The sequence below is a fragment of the Lycorma delicatula genome, chromosome 2 (genome assembly GCF_047948215.1).
Source record: "Lycorma delicatula isolate Av1 chromosome 2, ASM4794821v1, whole genome shotgun sequence".
Taxonomy (NCBI): domain Eukaryota; kingdom Metazoa; phylum Arthropoda; class Insecta; order Hemiptera; family Fulgoridae; genus Lycorma; species Lycorma delicatula.
In genome coordinates this window covers 142,923,265-142,937,532 of record NC_134456.1, presented here as the reverse complement: position 1 = coordinate 142,937,532, position 14,268 = coordinate 142,923,265, and the positions used below count along the sequence as shown (strand labels likewise).

General features: G+C 29.4%; 1 protein-coding gene across 1 annotated transcript; it reads left to right on the top strand.

The window, feature by feature from the left end:
• The first annotated feature begins 1,440 nt into the window (after positions 1 to 1,440).
• On the top strand, positions 1,441 to 8,301 carry LOC142319285 (protein yellow-like). Its single transcript, XM_075356389.1, has 4 exons — positions 1,441 to 1,487; positions 3,821 to 4,105; positions 6,076 to 6,832; positions 8,030 to 8,301. The coding sequence occupies exons 2-4, from the start codon at positions 3,823 to 3,825 to the stop codon at positions 8,247 to 8,249; spliced, it is 1,260 nt and encodes a 419-aa protein (XP_075212504.1). The 5' UTR covers positions 1,441 to 1,487; positions 3,821 to 3,822; the 3' UTR covers positions 8,250 to 8,301.
• The last annotated feature ends 5,967 nt before the right edge of the window (positions 8,302 to 14,268 follow it).

The following is a 14,268-nucleotide window of genomic DNA, read 5'->3' as shown; positions in this document are numbered from 1 at the left end:
TTTAGTTCACGATTAAATATTTTAATTAATTTATGCGACATATTTTTATCACACAATACTTTTGTTTTAAAATTAAAACACAAAACAAACCTAACACAAAAAATAAAGATTAAACAAAATAAAATTATACAAAAATACAACCACTAATCAAACACAAATCTCTAAAATGCAAAAACTGAACTCTTCTAATTGTACAATGTTTTACTATTCAAATAAAAATATAATCAACACTTTAATAGTACTTATAAACTCAACATTTTATAGACACAAATCCACAAATATTGACAACCTAGATATTTTACATATACACAAAAAACAATTAACGCCAAAGTGAGAACATCAAATAGTGAATATAGTCGCTAAGCAAGGTGGTCTGAAAAGTTTTCAAGTTATTGAAAACGTTTTATCATTTCTTTTTTGGTTTTTCGTTTCAAATGTTTATAATTTTTAAACATTTCTATCGCCGATCGTCATGTACATAAACGTAGGAAAAAATTAATCATACTGTAATGAGAAGGGGAGGGGGGAAACTGTTCGTTTGCATAAAACGTTGAGCCGGGAGTTCGGTATCGTTTTGTCGGATTCCCTTTTTTGTCGAAATAATTTAATAATAAATAAAAAACATTGTAATAAAAAATTTCTCCATTATAACTTTTAAATATTTTTTTGATACCGTTTCGTAACAAAGCGAACAGTTCCGTTTCTCCAGAAAAATTCTGTTACAGAAACATACTCAAAGTTGCAAGTTCTTCATAAAAAGTTGAAAAGTACAAATTTTTTATTTTGAATTCGGCTGGTTTCACATTCTATAAAGAGTATTCTATTAAAATAAGAAACAATTTAATCAAGGATTTTGCGAGCTATAATCAACCAAAGTACACGGTTATCGAAATCAGAGCTCTTATAAAAGTGCCTGAAAAGTCTAAATCAATAATACAGTATAAGCAAACGTAAAACTAAACATTGTAAACTTTTGTCAACTTTAGTGAATAAAAACTGTTAAAACAGTTTCCTCTTTTAACAGGTAAGAGATTTATCCTATTAAGATTAATTAATTAACAATCGAATAGTACGCAGAGTTTGAATTTGGGCAGTAGTTCCTTTAGGGTTAAAGACCTGCTACTAATATTTGAATGAAAATTTAAAGTTTTGAAACGACTGGTTTTTAATTAATTTTTCTGTTTATAACAATGTTATTTCCTGCAGACAAAACAGTAAACTAGCTTCACTTAAAATAAGAGGAAATAACAATTTTCGTAATTATAGTAAACTTATCAAACAACACATTACAAATGCAAAAAAAAAATTATTATTGTTTTACAGGATGTGAATCGTATATTAAATTTTAAACACAAAAAGTAATAATTTGTCATTCAAGTACATATAGAATGGATGAATAAAATTTTAAATAGGGCAAATCATAAAGGACGATGAAGAGCACAAACAAGACGCAGATTCAGTAACGGAAAAAACTGAACTAAAACTCGGTAAGTGAACTAAATTCTACTTTAAGGCAACAATAATTTTTAACATTTGTAAACATTCAAATATAGCAGTAACAGAACAATACGAAGTTATTTTTTGTTAAGCATAACAAAAAAAAAGGTTAACTTTTTACAAATCCAAATATTTAATATCACCAAGTTGTTTTTACTTTCTTTCTGTAAAGCAAAAATTACTCTAAAGGAAACGATTGTCCATGTTTCATTACCACGAAGCACTACATTTACACAAATATTATGAATAATTTCTTCTTAACTTTTACATCCGCAAGTGATACCAAACCTTTTCATGAAAATTCCAATTTGCTTGTCACAATCTACTTTTGATCAGTGGCGGCTCATAGCTAAAATTAATGAGGGGGGTTGTTGCTCCAGAAAATTTTTTTCTGGACCTTTTCAAGGCACGGTTAAAAAAGTTTTCTGTAAAATAAAAGAACCGAAAAAATGAATCAAATAGAATAGGTGGAAGCAAGATAATAATCTAATTCTATACTTTATCACATTCAAGAATATGGTAAACGGTATTCGGTTTAACTGAATAAATAATAAAACATCAATACAGATAATATTTTTTAGTATTATTAGATAATAACGTAATAAAATGTCCGCTTAAAAACACTATAGTCCAATGGCGCTTAATTTAAATTTCTATATTCACAGAAACAAATACATAATTAGTTTTTACTAATTACCTTCTCTTTCACCCTTCCAACGTGTTTTTGGACAGATTTGGCAATCAAAGAGCCCTCGCTTTCCGCCATCTTCTGACCACTACTGAAAAAACAACTAAACCACTTTCAAATTCCTTCCACCGACTAAACTAGAAAAGGGAACAAATCACGTTCCATACACACAGGGAGCATAAAAAACTACCTTCCACCAGCACGCCAGGGTCGGCACTACAGGAGCGACAGTGCTCTCTCCCCTCACGTGCGCATGCGTACAACAGCCAAACATCATGCCGCTGGAACTGTGAAGCGCACAGCTCCATACAAATATTTCTGTATTTTTTTCATAAACTGGGGAATGGCTACTGACACTAAGCTTAAGGATTTGATATTGTAAAAGTATAAAGAAAGAATTAAAGAAAAAGGGGCTCATATTATATATTATCAATAATATAAAATGGAAATAGGGGATGCTGCAGTTCAGTGCCTATACGCGAGCCGCCACTGCTTTTGATGTATATTTTACTCAGTTGTATAGTTTTTCATTTTGAGATATCAAACAACTTCTAACAATCGGTATAACTTTTATGAAAACTGAATTAGTCTAAAATCATAAAAAAATTAATTTTTTAATTGATTATATATACATATATCCTATTTTGAAAACTCTAATAACCACCATTATAAATTGGTTTAATTCTTTTTTAAATGTTGATTTAATGAAACATAAAACTGTACTTAAAATAAATAAAAAAGTTAATGTAGTCTTTCAATAATGCCAATCAGGAGATTTCTTTTTGTTTTAAACACAGTTTGCCAATTTTCACATTTTTCTCTTTCTTATTTATACATGTTGGCCAAATTTCATTTAAAATCAAATATTTCATTCCTATGTGTATGTGAATGATAACATTTTGTTAACTAGTTCTTTGGAAGTTTTTTTTCTGCACAAAGTATTGTAAGGCTAAATTTTTAGCAAGATTCTCTGAAGTAATTAAAGCTACTTCTTTAATGACAATAAAATATTTCCTGTGATAGTGAAACAATACATAAAAATTTCTGAAAATTTCAATCTCCTACTTTGTTGGTAAATGCTAAAAAATCTAACAAATCTACCTGTTCTATATTTCAAAATTATTCCAGATGATAAGAACTCTATAAACAACAAAAGTTACTGATTGTGTGATAAATAAAATTACTTATAAACTGAATCTTTTATCAATGAGTATTAAAAAAGAAAACACAAGAGTTGTAGCAAAATGAGATGATTAGGTATTCAAACTAAATAACAATTTGTAATTTCATAATTATAATTTAAGATTCAATCAAAATAAATGTGAAAGCAATATGTATATAATTTTTTTTTTCTTTGCAGAAGGGCTTAAATCATTAGACATATTTTGATGATTAGGTAAATCTGTTCCACATGAATTTTGATTATTTTGCACAGTTTTATAACTAAACAACTAATAGATTACTAAAGTTAATTATTCTACTCAGCAAATAGGCAGAATAATAGTATTAATTTGTTGATAGCACTAAGAAAAACATCCTCTTGAAGCAAATATATGTACAGTATTGTATTTTAACAATTTCAGTATTTATTTTATTAAGTCCATTGGTAAATCATAATAAAAGATTTTTTTTCAGAAATGACATCTACTAGAAGACTTATTTTCCTTTTTATATCTGTATTACTTTATTGTATGCAAGTAGAAGCAACTAATACAAGATTAGAAGAGGTATTTAATTGGAAAGAACTTGACTTTCAGTTTTCAAATGATGAATTTCGTAAGTCTGTCATTGAAACAGAACAGTTCATACCAGGAAATGCAATCATCACAGGAATTGAAGTGTACATGGATCGTTTATTTATAAGTGTACCCAGAATTAAAATGGGTGTACCATCGACACTAAATTATGTATCTTTAAAAGGTAATTTTTAAATCTACATAAAGTACATACAAATATAAAGTATAACTTAACTAAATAAATTATGTAGAAATATATTTTATAAAATAATTATTTAAGGATCTAAACAAATCTTCATAAAATTTTTAATGAAGGTTATTCAGTTACTTAAATTCTATGAGATAAGTGAAACCTTAGCTTAAATCTTATAGATTTATGTCTTGAAGTTGGTCTGAATACTAAAAGACATCTCATTTGGTGAGTTTGATTTGATGATCTAAGTAGTTCAACTCATTAATAAAATAGTCATTCATTAATCAACAAAAAAAGAATTGGGTACAATTTTTTTAATTATATAATTTTATGTAAATAAAGAATATAATTTATAATAATAATAATAATAATAACAAAATCATGCCAATTCTTGTGTTTGATACTTTTCCAAGAAAATCAAAATAAAATATACACAGTTTAATATAAAATATTTATGTAAATACGCCATAATAAAATTTTTAACCAGTTCAACGTTTTAAGAGGGTTTTTGTTCAGTCAGTGAAAATCGATGTACATTATATAAAACTCCACAAATGCAAAATGTTCCAATAAAAAGATTCACTAATTGGCTTGAATTGTTCTGTAATAGTCCCATTGTTAGTGTCAACGGATGAATCTTGCAAAGTAGATGGAAACTAAAAAAAAATTGTTAAAAGACCAGCTGTAATTAAGATGAATTTTTCTTATTAATGTGCAAGTACGTTAAAAGCTTATGTCTGTACAGTATGGTGTTCTGTGTGCATGTATCTTAATTTCTAGAAAGGCTTCATTGCCAGTGGAAGTTTTAATAAAATTTAAATAACAAAAGACAAGGAGACAATTCAGGATTATAGGTAAACTGAAGAATACCTTTTCTTACCAATGTACAAACAACTAAGAATAGAAGAAAACCTTCAGTTCAAGTTGGTATGTAAGAATCAGTGTGATAAAAATAAATAAGCATTACATAAACACTCCTTCAATATTAATTATTCCTCTACTGAAGTTAATAAAAAAAAAAATTGTTTTAATTAATAATAAAATAAAACTGTACACAAAAGAAAAATTTTATTTCATTTCGGTCTCTTTATCTGCTGTAAAAGCCAATATCACATCATGTTTCCAGTGGCTTAAAAGAGTGATTCTCAACCTTTTTAGCTCCACGATTGCCAAACAGTTATCAAAAGTAACACATAATGAAAATCTCACGACCCCCTCCAATCACAACCCCATTAAACCTGGTTAAAACTATTTAGCTACATTAACAGTGATGGGTATGAACATGCACATATGAAGTGTACAAACATGAGCAATTTACAGGTTCCAACTTGATGTGTATTGTTGACTGCAGAGAAATTGTGATGATGAGGAATGCGGACTTTAACGATTAGTGTGTGGTTGACACCACGATAGTTACTGTCAATACTTCTAAAAACATTCCTCACTGACCCTACTTTAAATTTGTTCATTCACTATCTTCCCTTTTGCTATACAAAAAAACACACACACACACATGCGTATGCACACTCACAAACACACAAGTGTGTGATGATACATCTGCATTCTTAGTTGTTTTTTTTATTTTTTTATCAAATTACTTTTCTTTTTATAAATTTTTTTTAAAATCATTTTTATATTAATTTATTTGTAACATAAATAAATAAAGGTAAAAAATAAAAGATGGAGAAGGGAAAAACATGTCCTTATAAATGTTTATAAACCACATTTTTTATTATGCCCTGGCATTGAAAGCTATAGTTGTAACAAAACTTATTAATAATATAAAATTATCCAACAAAATGGAAACTGCTTTTGAGATTTACTTAACTTTAATATAATCTATAGGAATTGACAGATTAAAAGTGAGTTAACTTTTGTGAGCATTCCTTTCAATACTTTTATTTTCAACATGCTCCTATAACACAACTGTGTACTAATGAATACAAAAATTATCTTTGCAGATGTTGAAAATGGTGTAAGTTCACCAGTTTTAATACCTTATCCATCATTGGAAGATAACCTAAAAGATATACAGACTTCTACTCCACCATTACTAGTATCTGTATTCCGAATTACAGCTGATGCATGTAGCAGACTATGGGCAATAGACACTGGAGTTAAAAATATTTTTACTGATTCACAACAGAGAGAAATTCCACCAACAATTCATGTATTTGATTTAAAAACAGATGAACTATTATTTTCATACTCCTTAAAACAAAAAACAGATTATGTAGAAGAAGTCTCTCTATTTCCAAATATTATCGTTGATGTAACATCAGGTAACTGTGACGATGCTTTTGCTTATCTTCCTGATGTTGGTGCACCAGCAATTGTTGTTTACAGTCTTAAATCAAATGAAACCCATCGATTAACTCATAATTATTTTCATTTTGATCCAACGGCTGGTGACTTTTATTTTTTAAATAAACATTACCAATGGCAAGATGGTTTATTTGGTTTGGCACTTTCACCCATAGACAAAGATAACTATCGAACAGTTTATTTCCATCCTCTTGCAAGTACAATGGAATTCACTGTCTCAAGTCGAATTCTTCAGAATAATACAATATCGGATAAATACCTTGATTCATTCAGAATTCTGGGAGACCGAGGATCCAACTCTCAATCAAGTGTTTCAGTCCTTGATGAAGAAACTGGAATTATATTTTACACACAAGTGGTAAAAAATGCAGTCATTTGTTGGAACTCATACAAGTAAGTTGATAATAAACAAATGAAATTCTAGTAGAACAAATTATAAATATTTTTGAACATGTTAAAGACTATAAATATATTTGAAATATTTTATAAGTAATAAAAATATCAGCACAAATAAAATAATATTTCAGATTTAATAAATCATAACAGACTGAAATTACATCCAAAAACTGTATAGCCACTCTCAATACTAAGAAACATCCATTGTTAGACTTATTTTAGAAACTGAGAACCTTACTGATTCCTTTTTACTAAGATGATATCTGTTGCTATCAGCATGCTAAGCTCGCTGAAGAACAGGTGAAATTCTGATATATGGCCCTAAAAAATAACAATTCTGCTTTATTCCCTACAGGCTGTACAATTATTTTCAGAAAACGTAACTTGTGGTTAATGATTCTTATAGCTCAGTGATAAGAATGATTGGTACAATAATGTAAATCAATAAAAATTAATGTATTCTTCCTGCTAAAATTATACTCTACTTGGTAAGAAAATGTAATGATATTAACACAAAATAATTTTACACAAAGCAATTTTTAAGAATTTAAATTGGTTCTTTGTCAACTTTTTAAAAAGATGTTTACATTAGTAGATACTAAAATTTCAACAATTAAGAATTCTGTATCGCAGTTATTTTAACTATAAGCAAGATTATAATCGCATAAGACTAGCAACAGTAATTATTCAATAAGATAATGGCAAAAGAAACAAATAATAATTTTTTATTCAAAAAAATTCTAAATGTACACTACAAAATATTAATACTACTACATACAAGTCATTAAACACTACACAATCATTTCACTTGATGTATACCTAAGTGTAGTGCATTAAATACACTTCCTCGGATTGATTCAACAAAGGGAATCAATATTTTCTCATAAACACTCAAAAGTTACCATCCAATAAAATTTCCCATTTTTTATATCTTAATGAAATTAAGAGAAAATCTCTTCCTAAGCTTTCAAAATTTTCTTTTTATGCAAACTAAAAATAGATTTTGACAAAAAAAGTGTTACTTTCATATTAAAAATGTACATATTACTCTCATAACCATGTGAAAGAAAACAAATATTTAGTGATAAAAATTCTTTCCACTTTGATAATGATAATTGGTTTTAAAATCAACTATGACAATACGTTACTATTATGTTCAGTGATTAAAATGAAATGTTTTTTTTTCATTTACAGGGGTGAAGAATATTCTCCTAACACCATAGGGATGGTAGCTGATGATCCTGAAACAATGGCTTTTCCAAATGACATAAAAATTGACAAAGAGGGTAACATTTGGGTGTTAACAGATAAACTTCCAGAGTTAATATATTCAACACCAGATTTAAATGTTATAAACATGAGAATTTATAGAGCAACAGTTCGTGAGGCTATAAAAGGCACAATTTGTGATTAGCTTATAAAAACAAAAATTATTTACATATTAGTATTCTATTAATATATATCAGTGGCTTATATTTATAATTTAATGCACTGTTTTCTTTATGTAGAAAATGAAATAAATGTGCTATTCTATAAATAATTTACACAAATAATTAATCAATTAAAAAAAACTTCATTATGTACCCATGAATATCTGAAACAGTATAGTAGTAAAAACATATATTAATAAAATTCCATTAGAATCTCAACATAAAAAAAATACTATTCAATTCTTACTTGAATTTCAGATTTTTTAAGTCTCAGCTAAACCAAAAAATTACCTCCCTTTGTAATTTGCCACATATTTCAATAAGTTAAAATTTAAAGAATTTTTGTTTTAATTTTTAATGTGTTAAGTTCTTTATCTTTTATTTAATATTAGTTTCATTAAATATTACTTAGGTTCATTTAAATTATGCAAAAGCATACAATAAAATATGGGTATATGAATTAGTTATTCACATACACTTGCTAAAAGTGAGAAACTTGTCTTGACAAAAACAATGCAAACAAATGAAAGAATCAAGACCATCAGTAATATAAAATTATGTATTACTTTTTATTGTAAGGCTTTAAAATAATTTTCTTGCAGTTTCAGTTGAAAATACTATGAATATTGTACAATTACAGATAAAAAATTACTTACAATGATTTAAACAGAAACTTTCAGATTTTCAATATCTCAACTTATGCCTAAACCACTTTCAGTTACCATCTACTGATTTAGTCCATATACATAAAATGTATATGGACTAAATCAGTAGATGGCTACACACTTACAAAGTTTTGTTTTTAAGATACTGTTTTGAATCAGATATTGCTTTGAATAAACAACGTACCACTCCATTAGTATTCTCCAAATGAAATTGTACAAACCTTTTAAACATCATCCTAAAATGGAACATTAAGTAATTTTTGCATTTTATACACAATAAAAAATGATTACCATAATTAATTCATGAATTAAAAAAAAAAAGTAGTGATCTTCACTTATCAAACCTATCTGTAACCAGTTATAAAATCTGCTTTTGACTCCAGTACAATTTGTAGGATGGCACTGTGACAATGCCATTTATTAGATGGATGCTCAAAAATATCTCCACTTTTTCCAAATCAGTTTTTTCTGGGTAAAGATTAAAGTGATAACAAAGTTTTCTATATGTAATTGTCAACAAAATTCTCAAAATATTGATGGTGTTATTTTCTCACCAAGTAGAAAATCTGGTGCAGGAAGAAAACCCTACCATGTAAAACTTTAAGTCCATCGCCTAAGAATCCTCTCCAAATTTGTCTGGATGCTTTCAATTCAGTCAAATTGGTTACCCGTCAGCAAAAATTTCAATTTAGGAAACAGGTTGAAGTTGGCAGTGGTTAAATCAGGGAGAATATCGGTTGCGGAAGCACCCAATTCCTGTCTCATCAGAGTGCAGGTCTTTTTTTCCAAACAAACACTGAAGGACATTTTATAATTTTCCTGGTTGACTCTCTTCCTAAGGGCAAATTTATGATGCATGATACCCGTATTATTAAAGAAAACCACCTTCATATTCGATTGACTTGGATGCGCTTTTTTCGGTTATGGCAAATTTGGACCCTTTCACTATGAAGATTGTGACTTTGTTTCATACCATATACTCATGACTGGTTACCTGTAATAACAATATTTAACAAATCTGGATCAGTTTCAGCCTGATTAATTAGTTCTTGGGACATTTTAAGTTGGTGATGTTTTGGCTAGTCTGAAAACAATTTTGGAATGAATTTTGCTGATACACAACAAATATTCAAATCTTCGGTTAAAAAGAGCACTAAATCAAGAACTTTCACAATGTTTTCATTGGATTTTGAAGTGGAAGGCCAGCTGAACTGGGATCATTTTCAGCTAATTCAAGGCCCTCTTTGAATTTGTAGAACCAGATAAAAATATTTGACGAGCTCGCACATTTTATCCCTGAAAACTGGTTTTATTTGTTCATTAGTTTCTGAAGCTGATTTCCCAGTTTTCAAACAATATATGACAAAAACTTGTTCTGTTTTTCTTTTGCAAGATCAATAACCTGCCGAGAACCAAAAACATATATTCGCTCACCAGGATGCCACTCTCTCTACTTAACAAAAATATTGCAGTGATCTTTTCAGGGGATTTCAAGGACAAAACAATTATCCTCTTCCACACCTGCAGGCAAACCTATCCCCCCTAATGAGCAGAGGTGGCACCTATCTTAAAAATTTCCAATCACACTTTGTACTTTCTCCTTTATTCTTAATCACTTCATATACACTATTAGGCATCAATTGAAATAGTGTACTACACATTTTTTTTTATTTTTTCATCATGAAACCATACCAAAATCACTGCTTTAATGTCAATTTTTGTGGTATAATTCATTTTTGGGAGTTGTTCTTTGACTATTACCCACAGATTTTCAATTTGGTTACAAATTTTCCTTAAGAATCTTGATTTAGCTTTAGTTCCCAAGTATTTTAGTCCACAAGAACACTTTCTGCACATTGCTGGTGTTAAAAACTGCTTATTAACTGGCCGACAAGCTTTCCATCCAGCTGCAAGAAGTCTGCGTCTAACAGTTGTTATGTGTAAATCTGTTCCACTGGCTGTTAATTCTTGATTTAAGTCCATAGCAGATAATTTTAGATCAAATTTATTTTTTTCTCACAAATAACTGATCCTGTTTTGGAGTTGTATTTCTTACACAGCCACATTTGTCTTTTATCTGAGGTGAAAAGGAACCAGTTCGTTTAAATTGTTTTAAAATAGTATTCACTGTCCCTAGCCCAACACCACGCTCAGAAGCTATTTGTCAATGTCATACTGGTATGCTCAGGAAAAAAAATTTTTGTAAACTTTCTTTGAATTATATCCATTATTATACATTCATCCATTATTATACATTCAAGACACAGAAGTAAAAATATGATTTTATAATAAGAAATGAAATAAACTTTCACAAAACACTTTTTATAATTTGAAAATTGCTAAATAACCAAAGAACAATAATCTCACATTACACAAACAACTTAAAGAATGAGTGTGGTCAAGCAGTGTAGCCACAATGTAGAAACAAACACAAAATTTCCTTTGTTCAGGTTAATTTGCAAGCTACTGTAAATAAAAAATAATTTTTTTTTTACAGGATATTATTATATTATATAAAAAAATACTAAGAGTCAATGCCATGCCACAAGTAATAGTTGTTAGCCGCTACAGTACAGACTGGTAGTTATTACTTTCGACAGTTCTAAGGCTCAAATCCTAGTGCAAGTAGTTAATTTTAATTGGCTTTTAATAATACTACATCATAGATACCGGTGTTCTTGTTCTCTAAACGGTGTTCTCTAAATGGTTGGCTACAAGCATCTTTAGAAGTTTAGTCCGAATGCTCGTTACCCAAGATTCCCACATGGCTAGGGATCCACTAAAACTTCACCTCTGTGTTGTGAGAATTTAATTCAGCGATTGTATTATTATGTATTTCGGTGACAATAGGATGTCTGGAATACAAATCCTCTAGAGCCTGGAGAGCACTATACAAATCACTACAGATAAGGATGTGACAATATTTTGATTTAATAATATTCAAGGCTTTTTTGATGGCGTACAATTCAGCATTACAGACATTTGTAATACCAGGTGAACCAAACACATAAGTTCTGTCATTTACAACAAAAGCGCATCCTACAGGTATCATTCTGCTTTGACCCATCTGTGTATACTATTGCGTCTAGTTTCTCTCCGATAGAAAATGGTAAAATGTTTGCTGAAAGATGAGGAGTTATTAATTTTTTATTACATATGCTGAGGTCATAATTAAAATTAATGGGGTCAAATCTCCATGGAGGATATGTACAAGGATAAGTTGTAAAAATAGATTGTGTGTCAAAATGTAGAAGGTATATTAATTGCTGGGTACGGACACCCATTGGTGCTTTATTACGTAAATGAGGGTTTGAAAGGACTACTTTAAGAACCAGGTGATTTGGTTGCACTTTTAAGATGGGCAGAGTAAGACGTGCTTGTAGCTGGTCCTGCCTATCCCAAAGTGATGGCCACCGCAATCGACTAGTATGCTTGCAACAGGGCTTGATCTAAACGTACCAGTGGCATGACAAAGAAAAGAGTGGTGTACAGTATCCAGCATCTTAAGCATGGTATAATGTGGTGTAGAGTAGACGGTACAACCATCATCAGATCAGGATCAAACTAAAGAATAATAAAAACGTAACATAAATGATTGATCAGCTCCTCACTAGGTGTTGCTAAGGACTCATAGCATATCTAGAATTTTCAAACATCAAGTCTTTAACTGTTTAATCTGTCTGACCAATGTAAGACGACTACTGAAAAGTAAATCTAAAAATTTAATGTCAGGAAAATTTTAGCAATTTGCAATTCATTTAGCAGGACTTGTAGAGTGAAATGGTCACGTAGATGAAAAAATACCACACATTTTGTTTTCTCCAAACTTCAAGGTGGGATACAGTATTCTGTAGTAGTCTCTCAGCTGTGGCCGTTGAACAAGTTGTGGTATACACAGCGAAATCAACAAACGGAAAACATGAAACAGGTGGTTGCACACATTTAGTAATACTGTTGAAGGCTGCAGTAAACAAGGTGGCACTTAATACACTTCCTTCAAGCACTCTATTCTCCAAGGTGATGCTACTCAACACAGAATATCCAACATGAACACAGAATGAATGGTCATTTAGGAAACCCCTAATAGGCAAGCATATTACCCATGATTCCCCATTCTTATAGGGTATTAGAATACCTTGTCGCCAGGCTGTGTCGTATGCCCTCCAATGTCAAAGAAAATAGCAATGAGTTGCTGGCAGAACAGAAAAGCATTTTGGATAGCTGTTTCCAGTGATACCAGATGATCAATGGAAGATTTGATTTGGAGATATCAGAGTGTGCTTTTTTAAATACCAGATATGCCTTTGGTTCATCATTCTCTCCCTCACTTTGCACAAAATGCTCATCAAGGAGGTAGGTCAGTAGTCAGTACCTCATTAATACATATATAAAAAAAAAATACTAACATAAATAGTATACAAAGGGATTCATGTAGCTTGAACAGATACTTAAATATTCCATTTTTTATATACTATTAACTAATCTATTTTTAATCATTAATAGAGTTAAATATCTGTATGGATGGGAATCATAAGTAGAATAATCATCTAAAGGAGTGTCTATTCAATGACTTAGAGTCATTTAAATAGTCCTTTTTTAATAGTAAAGAAAATAATCTCAAAATTAAAAATCTATTAGATTCATACTCCTTAAGACATATTCACTTTTGGAGTGAAATTAAGTTTTTAGTAAATTTACCCACTATAGAAAAAAATAAGAACTTATACCTTCTCTAAAAGAATAATAAATACATAGAAAATAGTCACTGCAACTATTAAAGTATAGATTCGAGAGGAGATGACACCCTAATTTAACAGAAAATTAATTAATGTTGATTTTACTGATATTTTCCAAATTTATAGGTTTGTAGCACTTCAAAAATAAATTACAAAATAGTATATACATTAATAAAAATATCAAACTAAAAAAAATCCTGTGTACTGGAGTCGATTGAATATTGTAGAACTCTGTTCAAGTGAAACCTGAATGAACTGAATAAAACAGGAAAAATAATAATAAATTGTTTAAATTTTTAATACATTTGATAAAATTAATAGATATTAAAGTGAATAAAATAACAGCCTATTTAAAAAAAATATATAACCACTGCATTTCATGAAGAAATAATAATTTTTTTATCAAAACATATAACAGTATTATTTGTCATTGCAGTACAATTTATTAGTTTTTTCATAACGTTGTACATGGTATTGTATATAGTAGTTAAATCATGGCTGAAATAAATCACCAAGAACGACTGAAAAACAAAATTTAAAATAAATAAAATTACAGCAATTCATAATACAGAGCTTTAAAAAAAAATATGACACGCAATTCA

Bases quoted from the DNA above. Each gene is read 5' to 3' on its own strand.
- LOC142319285 (XM_075356389.1), top strand. From the start codon at position 3,823: ATGACATCTACTAGAAGACTTATTTTCCTTTTTATATCTGTATTACTT. The intron at 4,106-6,075 runs GTAATTTTTAAA...TTATCTTTGCAG, and splicing joins AAATTATGTATCTTTAAAAG to ATGTTGAAAATGGTGTAAGT. The intron at 6,833-8,029 runs GTAAGTTGATAA...TTTCATTTACAG, and splicing joins ATTTGTTGGAACTCATACAA to GGGTGAAGAATATTCTCCTA.